Raw genomic sequence first — 24,261 nt, forward strand, 5'->3', positions numbered from 1 at the left:
TTTCCTGCAAGGTGTGTAGTATTTTATGAACACATTTTATTTTAGATAACATTGTTACTGACCTTGAGAAGATCAAAGTTCCATTTCTAAAGGAGGTATAACCCTGGCTATGTTCTCTTGACCTATACCAATCAAATTCATTAAGACAAGAACTAAGAAATAAATTAATAGTACAAGATTTGGATGAATTCAGCAGCACAATGCTTTGTACATAGTACCATTCAAATATATTCATAGATTTCTAAAAATTGAGGGTATTAAGGCTGACAGTGCTTAAGAAATGTTTTAGCAAGTTCTTTTATATTTGAAAACTGAGTAGAAAGGCAGTGTGGTTTGTTTCTTAATAGAGGTAGAGTATTTTGCATATGTATGGTCTTACCCTTAGTGTTTCTTTAATCTAAGTGAAACATTTTCTCCAAATATATTAGCAGAAGTAAAGCATAAATACAAAATGATTGTTTAAACTGATTCAATCCAAATTGGAAAAGTGCTATTCTGAAGGCAGGTATTAAGAGCACTCACTTTATCAGTAGTGCCAAAATCTCCATCAGTTTTTAACCACCAGCTTAGATTTTTTTTTTTTTTTTTTTTTTTTTTTTTTTTTGCGGTACGCGGGCCTCTCACCGCTGTGGCCTCTCCCGTCGCGGAGCACAGGCTCCGGACGCGCAGGCTCAGCGGCCATGGCTCACAGGCGCAGCCGCTCCGCGGCATGTGGGATCTTCCCGGACCGGGGCACGAACCCGCGTCCCCTGCATTGGCAGGCGGACTCTCAACCACTGCGCCACCAGGGAAGCCCACCAGCTTAGATTTTTGACCAGTTAGTAAATTACCTGTGCTTCAGTGCAGTAATACGACCCCAGTGAGCCAAACGAGAGCGTGCATGTCCCCAAGCACCCAATTTACACTCAGGACTAACTTAGTCAGGTGTAAGGACCTGATCTGTCATTTTTAATGATTTGTTTAATGGTAACTCTGATGTCCCAGTGTGTGGAGTAATTGGGAAAGATCAGTGCCATGAAAAATGAGACCTTAGGCTCTAAAGAATTTACAAAGTTCACAAGCCCTCATAATAAAAATAGACCTTGCATGTAGTGGAAAACCTTCTGATATCCAAGGAGATTGACTTTTAAAGACTCTTCCAGGAGAGCTTCCCAGTATTTATTCTTAATACTTTCCCAGTATTTATTCTTTTTTTTAATTAATTTCTTAAATTTATTTATTTTATTTACTTATTTTTTATTTTTGGCTGCGTTGGGTCATTGTTACTGCACACAGGCTTTCTCTAGTGGCGGCGAGCGGGGGCTACTATTTGTTGCGGTATGCGGGCTTTTCATTACTGTGGCTTCTCTTTGTTGCACAGCATGGTCTCTAGGTGCGAGGGCTTCAGTAGTTGCAGCACACGGGCTCAGTGGTTGTGGCTCGCGGGCCCTAGAGCGCAGGCTCAGTAGTTGTGGCACATGGGCTTAGTTGCTCTGCGGCATGTGGGATCTTCCCGGACCAGGGCTCAAACCCATGTGCCCTGCATTGGCAGGTGGATTCTTAACCACTGCGAGGAAATACGTACCATTCAGTCATTGCGTGCATCCAGGCAGTGGTAAAAGTGGATACAGTTTTGAAAGTGATCGAGTTGCCTGCGGACATGTCGCTTCCTCATTCCTTTAGGAGCAATAGTATACCCATAACATGCTACATTGAAAGTTACCAGGGCTGCCATTCTAATAGTAGAGGTTGAGTAGTAGTGTATTTCTCCTACATAAAGGGAAAAGAAAAAGAAGAAAATACAAAAAAATGATTGAGGCAAATTCCTTGACCCTGCCCTTATTCTTTCTTCCTTCCTTCCCTTCCTTTTCTTCCTTCCTTTCTTTTTCTTTCTTTCTATCAGCAATTTTTTAGGAACTATTCATATAACTTATTCATTGTAAGATCATTTAACATGGAGCATAATTAAAACTGTCCTTAAAAAGCATAACTATTGAGGGACTTCCCTGGCATTCCAGTGGTTAAGACTCTGTGCTTCCAGTGCAGGAGATGCGGGTTCCATCCCTTGTCAGGGAACTAAGATACCACATGTCACACTGCACAGCCAAAAAATAAAAAGCATGCCTATTGAGGATAAGGCAAATTTTTATTTATTTTTCTTCCAGTTTTATTGAAATATAGTTGACATATGGCACTGTATAAGTTTAAGGTGTGCAGAGTAATAATTTGATTTACATGCATCATGAAGCAATTATCACAGTAAGTTTAGTGAACATCCTTCATCTCATACAGATATAAAATTAAAGAATAGAAAATAACTTTTTTTCTTGTGATGAGGATTCTTAGGATTTCCTCTCTTAGCAACTTTCATGTATGACATACACCAGTGTTAATTCTATTTATCATGTTGTATATTACATGCCTAGTACTTATCTTATAACTGGAAGTTGGTACCTTTTGACTGCCTTCACCCAATTCCCCCTCCCCCCCCACCTCTGGTAACCACAAATCTGGTCTCTTTTTTATGAGTGTGTTTGTTTTTGAAGTATAATTGACCTACAACACTATGTTAGTTCCTTTTACACAACATAGTGATTTGCTGTTTCTATACATTTCAAACTGATCACCACGATAAGTCTAGTCAAGTCTAGTTACCATAAGTCACCATACAAAGATATTACATAGTTACTGACTGTATTCCCCACACTGTACATTTCATACCTGTGACTCATTTATTTTGCAACTGGAAATCTGTACTTCTTAATCTCCTCACCTATTTCTTTCTTCCCCTTACCTCCCCTCCCCTCTGGCAAACACCTGTTTGTTCTCACTATATATAAAACTCTGTTTATGTTTTGTTATGTTTGTTAACTTTTTTTAATTCCACATATAAGTGAAATAATACATATTGCTCTTTCTCTGTCTGACTTACCTCACTTAGCATAACATTGATCCCTTCTAGGTCCATTCATGTTGTCACAAATGGCAAGATTCCATTCTTTTTTTATGGCTGATTAATGTTCCATTGTGTGTGTGTCTGCATGTGTGCACGTGCATGTGTTTGTGTGTGTGTGTGTATTACATCTTTTTCATCCATGTATCTTTTGATGGGCAGTTAGGTTGCTTCCATGTCTTGGCTATTGTAAATAATGCTTCAGTGAACATAAGGGTGCATGTATCTTACGTTCTCTAACTAATGTTTTAGTTTTCTTTGGATAAATACCCAGGAGTGGTATTGCTGGAGATAAAGCAAATTTTAAATGCTATCTAAACAAAGTATATACAAACAGAACAGAAACTGATTCTAAAGGCCCATTCTGTGTTCCTAAGTATTGGCAGCATATAACAGGGACCTTAGATTTGGACCAGGAAATGGAATCTTCTAATCCTATTTAAACTTCTCCTTTGCCAAATAGAAGGTTTATATTTTTCCACTCTCAACTAGTTTATTCAACTCTGTTCCTGGATAAATGCTTCTCTGTCACTGTGGCTTACCTTGAAAAGAACTAGCATTCTAGCATTTCCTTTTACAGACCAACTTCACTACCCTTAAAGATGTTCAAGTGTTTTTTAAAACTCATCACCCTCTAATGCCAGTAATAAACAAATCATACTAACATAGGGACCAGGGAGTGAAAATAGTTGAAGTGCTTTACAAGAGAAATTGAAGATCAAGATAAGAGAGAAAATTACAAGGGAATTACTATTCTGTATATCAGTCACCCTAAATTCCTTCTTCTTGAGTTCCTTACAGAGGAACTGTTTGAGCCATCTATCTATCTAAAAATAAATTCTCAAAGTCCAAACTAAGCATATCTTACAGTTGCAAATTCTTGTGGGTGTAAATTCAACTATCTTTAACTTGCAGTTATAATCAAAGCCACCATCTTATTTTAAATTTTGCAATGCTTTAAAAAATTTGGTAGTTTTAGTCATATCATGTTTTTTGTTTTATGACCTTTTAATGAGTTTCTATGCTTTGAATAAGAAAAAAACATGTATTTTCTCCTCTGTTTACTTATCTGGAAGTTTCTGCTTCCTTAACATCTCCTTCCCTTCCTTTGTTAGCTGAAAAATAAAAGTCCATATTTTAAAAGAATAGCATAGTTTATTTGAAGGATGTGGCAATAGACTATATGTAATTAATAATACATCAGTTATTTAAAGCAAATAAAATATATGACCCACCATTTTAGTCAGGTTTTAGCTCTTAGGTTTAGTCAGGTTTAGCTCTTAGGTTTAGTCAGGTTTTTCATTTTTTAATGAAAGATATATTGCCATTTATTAGTTTATATTATCTCCACATGCAGTTGATGTTACTGTCAAACCAGAAGAAGGAGGCTTTCTTGCTGTGACTGCTTTCCTGGCACTAATATGTCATGGTGATATTTTCTCCTGCTGTTCCCTGTTACATTCCCATTTAGTTGTGATGTTTTCCTTTTTGTGAGCTTCCTATCTGTTTGCAGGCCCTATATAAAATAAACTATTTAAGTGTCATCCAGTGACCAGGAGGAATAGCTACAGGGAAGATAGTAACTGAAGACAGAAATTCAAGGATACCTTTCATAGCATTGACAATACCAGCAAGCATGACTGATGCTACCTGAGGAAAAGCTTTTATTAGGTCTACAGAGGGACATTAAAGCAAGAGAAAACAGTCTCCTCCCTGAAGAGCTTTATAACCCAGATGGATGGATCCAACATATATACATAAAGTGACTACAATTTATTTCTTCCCCTGTGTGATACATGAGTTAGTTTACTAAAAAACATGGAGTGGAGAGTGCTAAATGCATACTGAATAACAGAATGTTCCAGGTGATAAGAATATAATCAAGCATAGTTCTCCAAGTATGTTGATGGACATATAGATTGGATCAGCTTGTATCAGGTTTATGTTTACTGCCAAGTGCAGTAACGAAATTAAGCTGGACAACTCTGCTCTAAAAACACTTTTGAAATGGATGGAAAACAATCAGCTAGGAAAATGAGCTGGAAAATTAAAGAAGGAAAAACCTTTTCTTTGTAAAACTAAATCTCATTGCAGCATCCACTGTCTGTATAGCCTTTGTTCTTTCTATAAGCAAAATTGGAAGGGATAAAATGGGGAACTTCTTAAGAGGTTTCTTAAAATTTCCAGTATACTTTGGATCCTCCTCTCCTCTTATGCTCTGATACTTTAATTTATATTTCTTTTCAGTAAATTTATAATCTAAGAGAAAAGTGGTAAGACTTAGAAGTGTGTTTTAGGAGAAGGATCAGAAAACTATGGCCCATGAGCCAAATCTAACCTGCTGCCTTGATTTTAGAAATTAAATTTTATTAGAACAAACCATGCTCATTTGTTTACATATTTTCTGTGGCTGTGGAGTTAAGTAAACTGGACAGAGTCTGCATGGCATAGAAAGCTGAAAATAAGGGAGTTCCCTGGCAGTCCAGTGGTTAAAACTCTGAGCTTTCACTGCGAAGGGCCCAGGTTCAGTCCCTGGTTGGAGAACTAAGATCCCGCAAGCCGAGTGGTGCAGCCAGAGAATAAAAAGAAAGCTACAAATATTTACAGTCTGGCCCTTTACAGGAGTAGTTTACTGACCCCTATTAAGGATCTTGAAGTAAGGAAGAACACCTTTTTCAGTATAAATAATGGTGTTGAAGAGATTGGTTTCTGCTTAATATTGTTATAAAATTTGCTGTGCACTTAAGTGCTGGTTGAATGAATGTTGATCAGATAATTTAAGAAATTATATATGCTTATATGTAGTAAAACTAGTTCTTTGTTTACAGTCAAAGTAAACTGACTCCTTCAATTCTCGTATATGATGGTTTGTAAATTCTTCTAGATTCCACGTGTTGCCTCTGCTTACACACGAACTTGCTTTATAAAGCATATCCTTTTCAAAGCAGTTTGTATAAAGCTATACCTACACAGTACTTTGCCTAAAACATACACCCTGATTTTTAAGTGCAAAGCCAGCATATTAATATAATTTGTAATTATTCTTTGCTAAGTCACAGAGCCAAAATTCTTTTCTTAAATACATTACTTAGCAACCCAGCTAAGATTAATGAAGGAAGTCTTCATGCATTTATTGGTGTTTCATTCGCTAATAGCATAAGAGTGGGGCTGATTTTATTTATTAAATTATAAAGCCTGCTCATCAGTTCCTTGGCCCCGAGTCCCAGTAATCCTTATAAGTATCAGCATGCCTTACATCCCTGTCTTTTCTAAAACTCAAAAGCGCTTCACCCATAAACCTCATTCATGGTCATAGTCCCCCAGAGGGTAGGGGCAGGCACCAATATACCTAGCGATAGGTATAGAAATTAAGACACACACAAAAAATCACTCATTTCCCCTTTGCTCATGTGGCAAATAGAGCTATAATTGGTTTCATGCATTAATGTTTACTCTTTAGTATAATTGTTTGGGCAGCTTTCTTTCCATTCCTTCTAAAGCATGTCCCTGCCATTAGTTTGGCTTCTTCACTTTGCCACTAGGGTGGCAACACCACAGATCTGATTATGCTTCTTCACTTCTTAAAACTCTGTATTGGTTCCTGTGACCTTTATAGCTCTTCAGGATGGCACACGTGGTCTTCTGCGATCTGCCCCCCAGCGTCACCTCTAGTTTTGCCTGCCCCACCCTTGTCCAGTCTAAATTTTATACCCCTACTCTATTAAATATGGGAGCTTTTCCTCCTAACAGTGGTGTTTCATCACCTTTCCCCTTTGTCCAGGACTGCAGGTCTGTCTGCCTCTACTGCCCTCTTCCTTCACACTCTGCCAGCTTGTGCTTATCCTTCAGCTCCAGCATCGCTGCCTCTCAGGAGCCTCCCTGAAACTCTCTCCCTTCAAGCTGGGTTGAGTGGCTTCCATCTGGACCTCCATAGTTCTGCATGGATACTAACTTAATAGTGTACTCTGTAGAAATTACTTTTCATTTGTTTATCTTTCTTACTAGATTGTAAGTGCTGTGAAGGCAAGGGCCACATCTAAGTCAACTCCTTGTCCCCAGCACATACTTAAGTGTTCTAGGCCTGTTATCTAATAGATATGAATAAATCTCACCCCCAAACACTGGTTCATCATAATTAGGCTCTTGCAAACTACTTACCTCCTTCTTCTTCCTCCCCTCTTCCTCCCCCCTCCCCCCTTCCTCCTCTACTTCCCTCCTCTCTCAAGGACCGAGCTCTGGTGATAGTCAGGTATCCATCACTTGGTACCTGCACTCAAGCATCTCAGCATTGCTGAAGGAACTAACTTCTTATTTTAAATAAATGGTCACTGCATTCAGATGGTCCCTCAGCACTGTGACAGTCCTATTGAACTTCTCTAAAATCTTCACTTTTTCACTCTTCAGAACTACTTTAGATCTTCTCATCTCACTTCTAAATTCTAAATCCACCCTACTTCATTGGGCACAAAGAATTAATCAAAAAAGTCATCTTCTCACCACCAAAACTACTGTCCTCCCTCAGCTGGCCTCAAACTCTACCTGTCCTTGGGTTACTGTGGATTAAGTTTCAATCCTTCTTCTACTGCTTTGGCTGCCAAGCCCACTATCCTTCTCAAGGATGCTGTTTCTGCAATTACTTCCTCACTTCCTATCACCCTACAGACATCTTCTGGCATCTCCTATCCCAAAACATAAAAACAAAAACTTCCTTTTGTCTCATATTCCTTCACTTACTGCCCCATTTCTCTGCTCTACCTCATAGCAATTTTTTTTCCTTCTAACTTTTTATTCAGACATAATAAATTCAAATCACACAATTCAAATCACAGGAGAGATGCAAAAATAATACCAAAAAAATATGCCCTGTACCCAAATGATAACACCTTACACTTGCCTTATCCTTTTCTTTCTCTTCATATTTTCCTCTCACTTATTATTTTTATATTTTCCAAATGGTGATTTTCTAATTCTCTTATTCCTTCTCCATTTATTAGATGCCATTCTGTTGTTAAAGGAGAAGCTTTCCCTTTTTCCCCCAGTTACTTATTGATTTGCTTGTGTAATATATTCATTGCATTATAATTCATCGTGAGCATTATATTTTAGTGTTCAGATTGTCTCAGATTTGGCCAGTGGAAGTCTTTTCAAGCTGGGTCCCATATCATTTTGTCATGCCCCCATTCTGTAAGCACATACATTCTGGTATAACAAGATAGTCCAAGCTTATCTCGTACTTTTCCTCCTCTATCCCTTGAATCAACCATTTCTCCAGTGAGCCTTTAGGTAGAGAATGGTATTTAGAAAATAATATCTAGAGCCTAGGTGTGCTCATTGCTACTGGGGTGTCATTACTTCTAGGTGCCCTTAGCAGACAGAACTGATAGTAGCTTAAATTTTACCACTTTAGAGAAACTTTTCCTGAGTACTCCATCTCATGTGGCTGCATAGTCATTCTTTATCACATCACCCTATTCTAACTTTCTTCATGACACTTGGCACTCACTGTTGGTTGGTTGGTTGCTTTATTGTGCGTCTTCCTCTGACTAGAAAATGAGTATTACAAGAGCTAAGACCCTACCTATCTTTTCATCCTCAACACTTAGTAGAATGCCTGATGCCTAGTAGTCATTCCATACATTGTTGAATGGATAGATGAGTGGATGACTCCCTTGTCTTAGGGCAGTTTCACCTGTGTAACAGCTTCATCTTCTCTAGTCATGAACAATAGGAATCTTTGGAGGGGCTCTTATGTGTCATGGACTCTCAGTGGTTAGAGACTGGGAAAAACGTTTCCTTCTTCATATTCTTGATGAAAACAGTAAAGATTTCTCATCACTGTTAAGGAGCTTAATTCTCACAGCCCTTCTGTATTTGTTGTACAAATTGACCCTAATGTGGATTTCATAAAAACTGTTTTCATGAACACTAACTTTAAATATTTTTAAGATATTTATAATCATATTGCCTCTCAACCCTCCTCTTAACTTAAACCTCTTACACATAAGATTTATTCATGAAGGTTAAGGGACCTACACTTTGATATTCTTGAAATGTATTAAGTTCATGCTTCTTTTTTTTTTTTTTTAGTCTATGGCAATATCTAGATCACTTTTCGTGATCTGGCTTACCTCGTTTTTATTTTTGAATTTAATTTTATTTATTTTTCTATACAGCAGGTCCTTATTAGTCATCAGTTTTATACACATCAGTGTATTAATGTCAATCCCAATCGCCCAATTCATCACACCACCATGCCCCCCCATGGCTTCCGCCCTTGGTGTCCATACGTTTGTTCTCTACATCTGTGTCTCAATTTCTGCCCTGCTAACTGGTTCATCTGTACCATTTTTCTAGGTTCCACATATATGTGTTAATATACGATATCTGTTTTTCTCTTTCTGACTTACTTCACTCTGTATGACAGTCTCTAGATCCATCCACGTCTCTACAAATGACCCAATTTCATTCCTTTTTATGGCTGAGTAATATTCCATTGTGTATATGTACCACATCTTCTTTATCCATTCATCTGTTGATGGGCATTTAGGTTGCTTCCATGACCTGGCTATCATAAATAGTGAGGTTCATGCTTCTTTACTAGAATATCTGCTTTTCTTTTATCTACTGCCTCACTCCCGACTCACTGACTTTTTTTAATATTACCACTTTGGTGGGGTTTTAACTACATAATATAATAATTTTTGAACATCAGAAGATTTTACACAAAAGAAAAATTTAATTAAGTTTTTGTTTATTTAAAACAATGGAACTTAAGGGGTCATATTTGATAGGTTCTTACTAAGATAGTACTTATAGCCTAATGAATTTTATTATATCTTGTCCTGTATACATGTGTTTTGTGTGAGGTTTTTTCCCACTGTACTTTTTTAAAATAAACTTTATGTTAGGACAGTTTATATTTATAGAAAAGTAGGCAATATAGTACAGAGAATTATCATATACTCCACACTCAGTGTCTCCTGTTATTCATGTCTTACATTAATATGGTTCATTTATACAATTAATGAACCAATATGGATATATTATTCATTGACAAAGTCCATAGTTTATTCAGATTTCCTTAGTTTTCACCTCACATCTTTTTTCTGTTCTAGGATCTCATTCAGGATACCACATTATATTTAGCTTTATGTCTCCTTAGGCTCCTCTAGGCTATAATAATTTCTCAGACTTTCCTTATTTTTGAAGAGCTTGACAGTTTTGAGAAGTATTGGTTATTTTACAGAATGTTTCTCTATCAGAAGCTGTCTGATATTTTTCACGGTCAGACTGGAGTTATGGGACTGGAGAGGAAAGTCACAGAGGGTAAAGTGCCATTTTCATCACGTTATTCCAGAAATACATACCAGCATGATTCATCACTGTTGATGTTGACCTTGACTGCCTGGCGGATGTTAGTGTTTGTCAGGTTTCTCTATGCAATGTTACTTTTTTCCCCCTCTTCCCATAGTGTAGTCTTTGGAAGGAAGTCACTATTTGTAGCCCAAGCTTAAGTGGGGGGTTATGCCCTACCTCCTTGAGGTGAGAGTATCTACGTAAATTTTTGGAACTCTTCTGCACAAATATGTCTCTTTACCCCTAATTATTTATTTATTTAATTATAGGTATTCATTTTATACTGTAGATTATAATTTAATACTCTTAATCTATACTCGTGCTTCTCTTCATAATCAAATGAATCTTTTGCCTTTTCCTAAAGATTCGTCTGGGGAGGGATAAAGCATGACTATTGCTTCAGTTTTTTGAGGCCTTCTGGGAATAAACAAGGCTGTAAAAAAAAAAAGAAAGAAAAAAATACTCTTTTATTTATTTTGTTGCTCAAGTCATTTTTTTAGCATTAGCCATTGGGAGCTCCTTCAGTTGGCTCCTGTGTCTCTTTGACGTGTCCCCATCATTTTGGATTTTTTTTTTTTTTTGCTTTATCTTTTCTTGAGTACATCCTTCTGACTCTACAAGGTGCTCCAGGCTTATCTTGTATATATCCTGCCCAATAGAATCAGTGTTTTCTTTTTTTTTTTTAAACTAAACTGGATTCTGTAATAGTATTCGTTTGCTTTTTGTTTTTAATTATGAATTAGCACGAGATATTTGTAACGTGATTATATTTTTATCAAAATATCAAGAAAGGTCTGTTTGCTTTGTGACTTTCCAGCTAGCCTGAATTTATTTCCATTAAAGATATAATTTGGTTTAGTTGCAACCAAGATTCCTATCAAGTGACTAAAGTGGTACCTCATTGTTTACCTGACATTTATCATATTTTCAAAAAATGAACTGGTTCCACACAAGTGAATTTTTCAGATGCTTAAAGCTTAGACTTTTCATTTGTCTGTTCTTTCCTTCCTTCAGGGAACATATTTTAGACACCTGCCATGGGCTAGGCACAGTGCTGGGTACCCAGAACAGAGAGACAAGACACAGCTTTGTTTCTTGAGTAGTCCACAGTCCGGTAGGGACATAGTTATACCTCAGCATGATAAGTGCTATAATAAAATTAAGCTCAAGATGAAGTAGAAGCCAACAGAAAAGATCAAGGATAATTTCTTGACATTTCAAAGGATAAATATTAATTACCCAGATGAAATAGGAGAGAATGAGTCAGGCAGGGAGGTGAAAGGAGATGGGCAAGGATGTTTTAACAAAATGAGTAGCATGTAACTGAAAGAGTATGCCTTTCTGAAGTACTACAAGGTGCTCACTGTGGCTGGAGCATAAAATAAGGTGGAGGTAGTGGTGAGAGTTGAAAAGTAAGCCTAGGATCCATCATAAAGGGCCTCATGTGCCATGTTTATATGTTAACATTTTGGTGGGGGTTTGGTGCCATGTTTATATGTTAACAAACTGCTGGAGGGTTTTTAGGCGGAGGAGCAAGCAATCACTTTGACATTACTGTCGACAATGAATTAGAGTAGCCAAGAAACAAGGTGAGGAATCCATTTCAATAATCTAAACTAGAGATGAGGACTGTGATAACAGATTGAGTGAAGTGGATGGATTGGAGAGATAAAAAGGAAGTAGAATCAACACACCTTATCAACATACGGATGTGAGGTTAAAAAAGAATGGGTGAGGGCTTCCCTGGTGGCGCAGTGGTTGAGAGTCCGCCTGCCGATGCAGGGGACGCGGGTTCGTGCCCCAGTCCGGGAAGATCCCACATGCCGTGGAGCAGCTGGGCCCGTGAGCCATGGCTGCTGAGCCTGCGCGTCCGGAGCCTGTGCTCTGCAACGGGAGACACCACAGCAGTGAGAGGCCCGCGTACCACAAAAAAAAAAGAGTGGGTGATAATTGAAGTGATAAATAAAACAGACCTTACCTGCATGTACCTGACAATATAGGCTTGTACAAAAATAACCACAATATAATTAAAACCACATTTATGTCCCTTACTGAACAGAAGTTTGTGTGTCTACTTTCTAAATATTTTGGAAGCATTACTGTAGCTTAACGGTCCAGTGATGGTCCCTGTAAAGGAACAGTACATGTGAGGATTACGTACTGAAGAGCTCTGGTATGTCACACTCTCGAGTTCTCAAAAATAGAACCAAATGAGCTGAAAAGAAATCAACACTAGATGTAGGGAAATTTTTCAAATTAAAATTTGAAAAATTTATCTCTCTGGCACAATCCTTACAGCTAGCGTACAGCAGCCAGCTTGAGCTGCCACGCCAATGTGTCTAAAAATTTTCTCTTACATTTCCTGGCAGAGCTTAGCTAAGACTGTCTGTTATCCCGGGTAGAAAATTCAGTGATACAATACAGTTAAACAGTGCATCGGTCTCACCAGCTCCTCTTACTGTGCAAATAGCTCCATAAATGTAAGTTTGGCACTTGGAAAACCACAAATATTTTTGGCCTGCTTACATGGCATTTTACACAAACATTTTGGCTTACTACATGTCACTGTAACATTAATTGGGGTTATTCTTTATATTAATAAATGATTTTTGCCTCAAAAAGTTCCCAGAGAACATAAATGAATCTGGCCAGTATTGTCATGAAATATCTCAACATTTCCATAACGCTACTGGCAAATGATAGCAGCTCATTTCTGCAGATGAGAAAATTGAAATAGTGACTTAGATGTATCACCTCAAGCCTCCTTGTCTGATGTCTTCCGTATATATGCTGTTTCCAAAATAACATGGTTCAAAATAAAACAAGCATATTCAAATGTCAGATAACAAGTTTATATAATCCCTTAGTCATGAAGGCAGTTCCAGAAGGAGGTAGAAGACAACCAAAACAGAATATTGTAATTTTTATAAAATGAGAGGTAGAGAAAGGACTAGGAAACAGTCCAAAAGGCTCCTAGACAGTAACATCCTCTCCTAATTAGAGTGAAATCAGTAAAATAGTAATCATTAGGTTTACTAATATCCACTGAAATACAAAATAAAATAAGAAACACAGTTCAGGCCTTGGCTTGATAAGTGCAAGAAAAACAGGATTTGCCTGTAGTTGTTTTGTTATAGCTTCGTACCATTCATGATGAGAAGAAACTTCTGGATAGACTGTACAAGTGGTTTTCTAGCTGCTTCTACAGGTTTGTAGTTCCACTTGACTCATTCTTTCTCCTAAAAAATCATGAGAAAAATAGTATCTTTTAATAAGGAACTAATGAGTTGATATCTAAGAATTTCCTAATTAATTTATTCATTTCAAAAATTTAAGTATAAATCGTTTTTAACATTAAGATGAACTGTTCAATACAACCTCCTGACCAACATTTTTAAAACCACTGTTACAGACTATTCAGACATTAATAAGTTGTAGAATCTTCTTCTCTTTCTTTCTTTTTTTTTTTTTTTTTTGCGGTACGCGGGCCTCTCACTGTTGTGGCCTCTCCCATTGCAGAGCACAGGCTCTGGACGCGCAGTCTCAGCGGCCATGGCTCACGGGCCCAGCCTCTCCGCGGCACGTGGGATCTTCCCGGACCGGGACACGAACCTGTGTCCCCTGCATCGGCAGGCAGACTCTCAACCACTGCGCCACCAGGGAAGCCCCCTTTCTTTCTTTCTTTCTTTTCTTTTCTTTCTTTTCTTTTCTTTTCTTTTCTTTACTTTCTTTTCTTTCCTTCCTTCCTTTCCTTCCTTTCCTTCCTTTCCTTTCTTTCTTTCTTTCCTTTCTGCATTGGGTCTTTGTTGTTGCATGTGGGCTTCCTCTAGTTGTGGCGAGTGGGGGCTACGCTTCATTGCAGTGCGTGGACTTCTCAGTGCGGTGGCTTCTCTTGTTGCAGAGTACCGGCTCTAAGTGCGCGGGCTTCAGTAGTTGTGGCATGCGAGCTCAGTTGTTGTGGCTCACGGAATCTAGAGCACAGGCTCAGTAGTTGTGGTGCACGGGCTTAGTTGCTCCATGGCATGTGGGATCTTCCCAGACCAGGGATGGAAACTGTGTGTGTCCCCTCCATTGGCAGGCAGATTCTTAACCACCGTGCCACCAGGGAAGTCCCTGCTTTTTATATACCAAAGTAAGTCCAGGCTCGTAAGCATTTTAGTAAGGAAGGAACTGAAGATAACACCATGTTTTGTATTTTCAAGTATCATCTAGGGGGCTTCCCTGGTGGTGCAGTGGTTAAGAATCTGCCTGCCAATGCACGGGACATGGGTTCGAGCCCTGGTCCAGGAAGATACCACATGCTGTGGAGCAACTAAGCCCCTGTGCCACAACTATTGAGCCTGAGCTCTAGAGCCCACGAGCCACAACTACTGAGCCCGTGTGCCGCAACTACTGAAGCCCGTGCGCCTAGAGCCCATGCTCTGCAACAAGAGAAGCCACCGCAATGAGAAGCCCTCACACCGCAACGAAGAGTAGCCCCCGCTCGCTGCAACTAGAGAGAGGCCACACACAGCAACGAAGACCCAACGCAGCCAAAAATAAATTTATTAATTTAAAAAAAAAGTATCATCTAGGAAAGGCCTTACGCACAGATTGAAAAGTAATGTGTAAATCTTTATATTGTGGGTGTGGTCCCTATGAAATCTAACCAACTACCAAAAATCTCTCTTCCACATCTAACCCATGCCCTTCTTTACTAAGTGACGCATAAAATTTGTCAAATTCAACTTTTAATACCTAGTTCAGATTTATGGACCTATAGAAGTAATGTGGAGGAAGTTATAAAGCTGCGCTGTCTATTATGGCTAGCCGTTAGCTACATATGGCTATTTAAATCAAAATTTAAGGGACTTCCCTGGTGGCGCAGTTGTTATGAATCCACCTGCCGATGCAGGGGACACGGGTTCCATCCCTGGTCCGGGAAGATTCCACATGCCATGGAGCAACTAAGCCCATGTGCCACAACTACTGAAGCCTGTGCGCCTAGCACCTGTGCTGTGCAACAAGAGAAGCCACCGCAATGAGAAGCCCATGCACCACAGCGAAGAGTAGCCCCCGCTCGCCGCAACTAGAGAAAGCCCACGCGCAGCAATGAAGACCCAACGCAGCCAAAAATAATTCATTAAAAATAAATAAATATTTAAATTTGATTTAATTTAAAACTCAGTTCTTCAGTTGCACTAGCCACACTTAAAGTGTTCAGTAGCCACATGAAGCTAGTGGCTACCATATTGGACAGCACAGTTGTAGAACATTTATTGGACAATGCAGATGTAGAACAATGCAGAGAGTTTAATTTGACAAAATAGTCTAGAAAGTATTGATACAAAAGGCACTTCAGTTGATAGTGACTTACATACTTATATATAACATATGATGGCTTCTCAGGAGGGAAGGCAATCAAACTGTTTATAAACAGAACCTGTAATTTCATTTTGCCAAAAAAATGACTTAAGTTTTAGAAATCCCACTTTCTTTCCTAAAATCCTACCCTAAAAAATTTACAAATGCAGAACTTGTGAAGGCTACATGTGCAGAATTGTATGTAGAGCTAGTTCAGGATTCCCAGAATTTCTCCAGTCCATCTTACACTACTCTTCCCTTCTACACATTTGCTCATTAGCTTCTACGCAATATGTTGACTTAAATGTTTATCATATATATATATTTTTTTTAACTTCTGCCTAATTTGCTGACTTAGATTGTACCCTTTTGGTAGACAAAGACTAATATGTAGCCATATTTGTGTATCATCTTGAGGTTAAAGTCTTTAAGTGCCACTTATACACCCCATATTTTTCAGCTTTGTATAAGAAAGTGATTGTTCTTAAGGAAATGTTGTCACCCAGCCCTTAGTAAAAATGATAAAATATTTTTTCACCCTCAGTTTTTTCAAAAGTAGACCCTTCTGATAAACTCTGTTCTATAATGCCTGAGTCCAGGTCGAGCCTGGGAGGTGTTAGGGTAAGCCTAGAACATCTTGTGCCAGAAACTGTTGGGGGCATAGTCGAAGGACATGGATGCCAGCCTAAAGTTCCCACTGGCCAAATCTGGGGGAAATTAAGTATAGTAATGAATTATAAGTCATTGAAAAAATAGGAATGTATTAGTTCATACTGATGATGGATGGATGGATGGAGAAGAAAGGAAGGCTCTTCTTTATAGTACAATGCTGACTGATAAATTTGGATGGAATGATGAAGTTGGAAAATCACCATTCTGCAACCATCACAACAAAGATTGGTTTAGGCAAGAATGATCAGTAGATGCTAAATATAGGGGGGATGTTTTGACAAGGAACAGGATGTTTACATAGTCTTAATTGTCTTCTCACTGCTTCTTAGTTACAAGGAGGAAAATAACTATAATATGGAAAAACCAGTGAGAGGCAGATGGGCCTCTGGATATGATACCTTGAGATACATTCAGCATCATTTATGTCATATTTGTATGTAAGTGGGAGGCATAACCTGAATTTAATCATGAGAAGACATCAGACAAAATCAAAGTGGAAATCATTCTATTAAAAAAAAAGTGTCCTGCATTCTTAAAAATGTCAATGTCTTGACAGATAGGGGAGAAGAAGGCAGGGGGAAGGCTGAGGAACTATTCCAGATTAATGGAAACTAAAGAGACATGACAACTTACTGTTAATCTTTGATATAGGACTGGATCTCTGGACTAGAACTGAAAAAATGATAAAAAGGACATAATTAGGACAGTTGCCAAGACTGGAACATGGATGGTAGATTAGATAAAGGGTATTGTATTGGTGTTAAATTTCCTAAATTTGCTAACTATATGATGAATATCTTTGTTCTTAAGAAGTACACAATGACGTACTTAAGGGTAGAGGAGGATGATGTCTGTAACTTAGTCTCAGATGGTTCAAGAAAATGATTGTGCATGTGTGGAGATAGAGAATACAATTACAAATGTACCATATCGTCAACAGTTGGTGAATTTGAGTAAAGGCTACAAAGAAGTTCTCCAAGTGTTGCAAGTTTTCCATAAATTTGAAATTATTTCAAAATAAAAATTTTACAACTCTATTCGATGTTCTCTAGCCCTTTCTAAGGCACAAAATGACATGACGGTGATGAAGATGCAATCAGAGAGACTTTCGAAAGAATATGACCGGCTCCTGAAAGAACACTCAGAACTTCAGGTGGGTGACATCCATTTTACGAGCCTCAGCTTTTTGAAATAGTAATTAATTACCTAAGTCAATTATTTGGGTTATTTGCCCTTCGCAAGCCAAGAGGATGTATTGATAGTTAATCCTGACTTTGCAAAGTGATTAAATAAGCCAATTTTTACTTGAAGATTGAGATATTGCATGAAAATAATCATAACAGAGAGAATTACTGACATGCTAACTTACAGCATTCTAGCTGGGGTAAAGCTTTAAGCCAAAGAATTGAGCCATAAAAACAGCAGCATTGGAAACCAGACTGGTTCTGGAAAAATTTAGTTTTGCCATTTAGAATGTTTGCCATATGCATGCCAAAATAAAGCCAAAAATTGAAGACCCACATTACACTACTCCTTCTATCCCACTGTTTGAAATATCTTAGGACAAAGCCTGAGGCATTCAAATATATGTTTTACCTCCAGAGTTGAGTTGAAAGATGGAAATGGAGAAAACCTTTTTATCATTGAAGTCACAAAGTCAGGGGCCATGGTTTTCTTTCTGTTCCCTTTCAGTCCAGCAAGAGTCTGTTCCCTACCTTCACCCATGTTGGGTTTGTCTTCCCTTCCTTCTTGGGCTGCCAGCCCCTAGCCTGATTTGATTTCCCAGCCCACTTTGACCACGTGTGGGGAGAATTCAGGGAAGAGACCATTCCAGAGGCAACCCTGGCCCTCGCAATTCCTCCCAAGATGGAGGGTCTCTGCTCTTCTGCTTTCAGATTGGGTTTATCCTTAGAAATTGGCAGCATTTGTGGCCTTCAGTGGGGGCTTTTTAGCAGTTACAGCTCTACAGTTATTTCACTGTATTAGAAGCCTTAGTACCAGGACTCATTTCCCTGCATGTCAGTGGTCATTGTATCTTCAGGATCCAGCACTGTGCCTGGCACAAGACAAACAAGCACGATATTCATAGGCTTGGAGTCAGACAGGCCTGGAATAACTATAACTTTCTTACTAGCTTTGTGATCCCAAGTAGGTCATGTCACCCCTCTGGGGCTCACTTTTCTTCATCTGTAAAATCAGAATAGTAATAACACCTGGCTCACTGGCTTGTTGGGAGGATTAAATAAAATGTGTAGGGTGCTTAGCATTGTGCCTGGCTGATAGTAAACACCCAAGGAATGATAGCTGTTATCATAATTATCACTATTACCAGTATTCCTCTGTAGAAATTTTACTGAAAGAATGACTTATTCTCATCCAGCCACTTTGGCCTTGATTAGAGCCAGTCAAGAGATAATCTGATGCACATCTGTAATCTGGTATTCCCAGCTGAGTTGCATGTCTGATTTAACTGACCTACTTTGACAGTAGGGCGACCAGAGAAGGATAGATACTCTGTGGGCTCCAGACCCAGGACACCAAGAGCTCAGATCTCATGCTCTGGAGTAGATAGTTAGATTTTCAGCAGGACCACCCTTTCTCCATCTCTACAACAGAGGTCCTGAAATTGCTGACTTCACCATGGCATGATGAGAATTATTCCATTGCATACTTAAAGATCCACCATGGAAAGTGAAGAAACGTTTTAGAAGCCTCTCGCCTAGAAATAGAACTATTTTTCCCTCCCATCTGTGAGATCAGGGTGTAGTCAACAAGGATGAGCATCTACACCAGTGGTCTCTGCCCAGGGTATCAGAAACGTTTAGATCCCTGGATGGAGAAAGAAGCAGAGAATGTCCCATTGTGGTAAGAGCCAATGATTCTGTTAATCCCTCAAGAATGTATGTGATAGTAAGATACCTTCAACCCATTTTCTTTCCCCCAAAAAAGCTTCAGTTTGAAGCTTATGCATTCCTGATAAAAGATGTTCAAAAGTTTTTATGAGTAATCTCTTCCCAAGAAAGTAGTTTTTATACCTGTCTTTGAAAAAATGTCCTCATCCCAGATATGCCAGGTGCCAGGCTGAGAGTTGGGCCTTGGTGCATTTAAGCCTTGTATCCAGGTTTTTGAAATACTTATGGATGACATTTACTGAGGGTGTGCTCAGGACCAAGCACTTAGCTGATGGCTTCATATATGTTATCTGCGTTCTCTCCTTGATAGCCCATCAAATTATTGATAAAATACATATTTTAATACCCTATTTTGTGAATGAGGGAAAGGAGACCCAGAGATGTTAAATAATGTACCCAAAGTCACTGAACTGAAAAGTGATAGCATTCAAAGTTGCATTTAAAGTCAGGAAATCTTTCTTCAGAACTTCCATCATTAACCATTATGTTCCTTCACCTGTGCTGGTCATTGGACTGTGGGTTCTGGGGTCCGCTGTCTGGATTCTGGGCAGATTCAGCCAAAGGGAGGCACTGGTAGAAGACTGAAGGCAGGAGGAGGGGGAAAGCCAAGAAAGTCTCCTGTTCTCTCCACTTCGGGTGGCATCTGCCACAGCAGCCTCATCTCTTTCCATGGTCCCAGTTCCCACTGGGCGTCTTCCACCTGGTGGGACCTCGTTCCTGGGATCTGTTAACACTGTCTCCTCCATTGCCCTCCAGCCCAAAGAATGGTTTTCTGCCGTTGCTAATACCTGAGGTGTCTTTTACCACCCTGTGTGATGTGTCTACTCTCTCACCACCTATGAAACCAATTCCCTGTGATAAATATCTGATGAAAAAAACTCTCAGCTCCATGGTTGACCAGTTCTGTAAACCTCGGGTGAATCATTTGACATTCATGCAACTTGGCTTCTTCAGTACTTAGATGAGGATTATAATATTTCATGAGCATTAAATCAGATCCTGGGCAAGAAAGCACTTTAAATATATTTAAACAAGAAAAACTCTCTACAGCTGTACGGTGCTATGAGTTATTTCTCGATTGGACACTTCTTTTTCCCATCCACCTACTTAACCCTCCATTGTCCAGTAGGAGAAGCTGAATAAGATTCTGAAATATAGGTGTCATTAAATGAGAACCATTTTCTTAAAAGTGGCTCTTACACTTTGATATTCACCTTCTGAACCCAGCTGAGAAGCAAAAGATTGCTGTAGACCATCTACAGTAAAAAGCTGTACCAAACTGTTCTTCACGATCTTACTTCAATTGTCAGACCAACCTCAATAATTGAATTACATCATAAAGTTCATTGGGAAACTTAACTTTTCAATTTTATATACTTGATTTACTTTAAATAAAATAATCATAAAATAAAGGACTGTTAAAACGTTAAGGAAACAGGTGGAAGAGAGGAAAGCTTGTTTCTTTACTGTAAACAAATCCCACTTTACATCTTTTAAATTTGTTTGGATTTCCCCATCTGATCCCCTTCCTGTTATAGGCACTAAATAAATATTAGAAAATAATTCCTTTGAAATATGTAGTCTTTGCCTTTCCTTGTTTGCCCTGGCTCTCTTCTAGAAAAGAAAACCCAGAATGTACTCAGAATAATTGGCAGCTAGCCATTTTAAAATTTCATTTTGGAAAATCACCCTTCACTTAAGGGACTTATCCAGAATAGCAGATCCATTAAAGCTGTGCTTTTTATCTAAAGTGGTAAGATACATGGAAACACATAAAAGCGGTACCTTGTTACTCATATACCTCCTCTAATGCTGTCTTCTGACTCGATTGCTTAAAGTTGATGTTACTGAAGTTGCTCTGAAAGCAGAAATGCTCAGCCGCAACGAGAGCTCGATAGCTTCCCGGGTGCAACAATAACCCCGGAACTCCATTGTTTGTGATTTTTTTTCTCAGTGTAGATGTCTACCTTCTTCGTGCAAATGATCTCTCTGGTTAACTTCTATCCCATTTTCCTCCAGTTTTAAATCATGTATTATAGTCGTCTTGAGATCAGCAAAGAGTATAATTTGAGAAGCCAGTTCTATTGGCAAATATCTGAAGAACCAAAAGAAGCCCACCCCATATGGGTTTTTTGGTTCTCTTCTTTCTTTGCCAAAAATCTTCATTAAGTTTGCAAGAGGGAAATTTTAGAAATTTTGTTTTCCTTGTATAAGCTGTGAAATGAAAGCAAAATATATTAAAGCAGAGGAAAAGGTGAACTTATCAAGAGTGTTATTTTTTATCCCTCTAAGCACTTTTTCAAGTAAAACTACTCACTTTGTAGTTTTTTAAAATTTGAGACTTTCTCAATCTATGTTTTAATTTGATATTCTCATAATAACTATACACAGAAAAGGATGTTTTTTAAAAGTCCTTGTCATATTTATGAATGTGTTTCTCACTCTTGCTATAACTACCCGTCACATTTTTTTTCTTGCAGGATCGTGCAGCGAAAGGCAATAAGAAAGGCCTGTGAACTTTATGAAAGAAGACTGTGATACACCATGTCAAGAGGATAAATTTGTTATCATGTTAGCCTCTGGAAAACTTAAAGTTCAGTTCATAAAAACAAACTGTCTGTGACCAGCCAGTATTTTTTTTAATGCCACACACATAGGCTATTGTCATAATGGCATTATCACAATATTTGATGATGTTTCAGATATATTGTAAAGTCTGTATTCTAGCTCTCAAGTGAAATATAAGCATGTTAAACACCTTATCTAGATATAGTAACACTGGTGTATGGTGGCTGTTTACCAATAAAAGGAGAAATTCATTAGCCACTTACTTCCAAACTTAGATTTTTAAGTTTCATGAAACCATTAAATAACCTTAAAAGCTTTGATGAATTTCCAATAATAATACTACTCTTACTTAATCAGACGATGGTGTATTTGAAAATAGTATTCAATATCAGCAAGTTTGTTCATAGGGAGATTAACTAAGGATAAATGATTAGAAGTAGCTACTATATTTATAGGTAAGAGTCAGAAAGAGCAAAAAATAAAAACAATGACCTTAAGTTTTATTTTTTTAAGCCTGATGGTACTGCAGTTGACTGTCATAAAACAACTATATTGATAATTATATTTTTGTTACTGTGCTTCTGCACCTGTTGGGGATTATTTTTGTTGACATTTGTGTTACTAACACATAATTAGTAAAGATTCTGCTTTTTTAAAGTTCATCTGGGAATGGAGTTTACATCTATTTGCATAACTGCCACAGCACTGAACTGAAATTATTTTACAACAACGTGGAATTCTTGACTTGGAAATGTATAATGTATCCAAAATGCAGTGTTTCCCATTGCTGTGAGAGTTGCTAATTATACAAATATTACCTCAAATATACACACAGTGGCGTCACAGTTTTGCCAAGATGTTTCTGTATTCTGAAAGCTAAATATTAAATACTGTTTTTCCATTCAAATATTCCATTTAGTTTTCTTTAGGAGAGGATGATTGTATATTAATGCGATTTAGGTTGTTCCAGTGTTTAGACTTGAAAAACCATCTTCCTTGTCTCTAAATATAAAAGAAAATGGAAAATAACTACTGGAGTTTTTACTTTTCTGGTATTTGTTTTATCCTTTGTTATTTATTATCATTTTAGCACCAACTTCATGCATATTTAATTTTTTTCACTGTAAAGTGGGTGAAGTGAGCAAGTACGTAAGTATTTTATTTCAGATAAAAGGAGTTACTGCTAGAAAACAGACATGTAGGAGACATTTAGCAGAGTAAGAAATGGGAGTTAGACCATATGGGCTGACAGCACCGTAAATAACAAGGCAAGGGAGCGCTGACAGAGGAGAGAACTGAACAAGTAGCAACTTAGAAATATCGAAGTGCGATCTACCTGGTTAAGGATATAGATACTGTTCGTGATCCTGGCCTGGTGAACAGAAATCAAGTCTAATGACAGAGTAACATACAGAAAGTAGAAAATACACAGCTTTAGAACTTGTAGAACCAAATTATAATCCTAGCTTCAGCACTAATTTAGCCATGGGATTTTGTACAAATTATTCAAACTTGCTAGATTTACATTTCCTCACCTCCGAAATGGGAGTCATAATATTTAGGTCAGGGTTATTGTATAAACTAAGATAACACAGTGATTCGCAAAGTTATGCAGACTGTACAGCAAGGGGAAAGCCCAGGTGCTCTTTGAAGAGCATAAGGATTTGAAAGATTCCCAGAAGACACTTTAAAGTATACATTTAAGTATTCTTAGTCCTCAACCCTCTCAGTTGTCCAGGTCTGCAAACTGAGGCCTGAAAAGTGTATGCAGTTTTCCCAAGTTAACATGGATAGTTAGATCCAGGGCTAGGATTTGAGTCTAGAATTTAGGTGTCCTAGTTCCCCAGATATTACTCTAGTTTTTATAAACAAATTAGCTATAATTTGCTAAAAAAAAATACTGCCATGTACTAGCCAAGGTCTGGACTATGGAGTCTGGCTCCCATGTCATGTATTTTACACTACACTGAAGGCCTCTTGAGCTCTGCTTCTTAGTTCTTATGATTCTCCTAGCCAGTGAGGGTGTTTAGCAAATCCTATTATAAATAAACACGTATTCCATGGATTTAGTTAGACTGCATATTAAGTTATGTTCCTCCTGTCAGTAATGACTTTTTTTTTTTTTAATTATTTTTGGCTGCATTGAGTCTTTGTTGCTGTGCACGGGCTTTCTCTAGTTGCGGCGAGGAGGGGCTACTCTTCGTTGCAGTGCGCAGGCTTCTCATTGCGGTGGATTCTCCTGTTGGTGGAGCATGGCCTCCAGGTGTGCGGGCTTCAGTAGTTGTGGCAGGCAGGCTTCAGTAGTTGTGGCAGGCGGGCTCAGTAGTTGTGGCTCGCGTGTTCTAGAGCGCAGGCTCAGTAGTTGCGGTGCACGGGCTTAGTTGCTCCGCGACATGTGGGATCTTCCCAGACCAGGGCTCGAACCCATGTCCCCTGCATTGGCAGGTGGATTCTCAACCACTGCGCCACCAGGGAAGT

At 38.5% G+C, this 24,261-nt stretch overlaps 1 protein-coding gene, 1 non-coding gene and 1 pseudogene across 4 annotated transcripts in view; all 3 read left to right on the top strand.

Annotated features, from left to right (window-relative positions):
• Positions 1–22,812, top strand: part of BCAP29 (B cell receptor associated protein 29) — a 41,229-nt gene extending 18,417 nt beyond the window's left edge. For 2 of the 3 annotated variants that reach the window (XM_060157291.1, XM_060157292.1), the window contains exons 7-8: positions 17,356–17,456; positions 21,696–22,812. In XM_060157291.1, the coding sequence (XP_060013274.1) occupies positions 17,356–17,456; positions 21,696–21,731 (137 nt within the window). In that variant the 3' untranslated portion in view covers positions 21,732–22,812. The remainder of the gene's footprint in view (positions 1–17,355; positions 17,457–21,695) is intronic. The other variant, XR_009542054.1, reaches the window with a different exon arrangement.
• Positions 1,628–1,757, top strand: LOC132525048 (small nucleolar RNA U109). The gene has a single exon (XR_009542176.1). It is a non-coding gene; the product is annotated as a small nucleolar RNA U109 (small nucleolar RNA).
• On the top strand, positions 10,602–10,723 carry LOC132524988 (U5 spliceosomal RNA; annotated as a pseudogene).
• Positions 22,813–24,261: the final 1,449 nt, after the last annotated feature.

This window comes from Lagenorhynchus albirostris, chromosome 8 (genome assembly GCF_949774975.1).
Source record: "Lagenorhynchus albirostris chromosome 8, mLagAlb1.1, whole genome shotgun sequence".
Lineage (NCBI taxonomy): Eukaryota > Metazoa > Chordata > Mammalia > Artiodactyla > Delphinidae > Lagenorhynchus > Lagenorhynchus albirostris.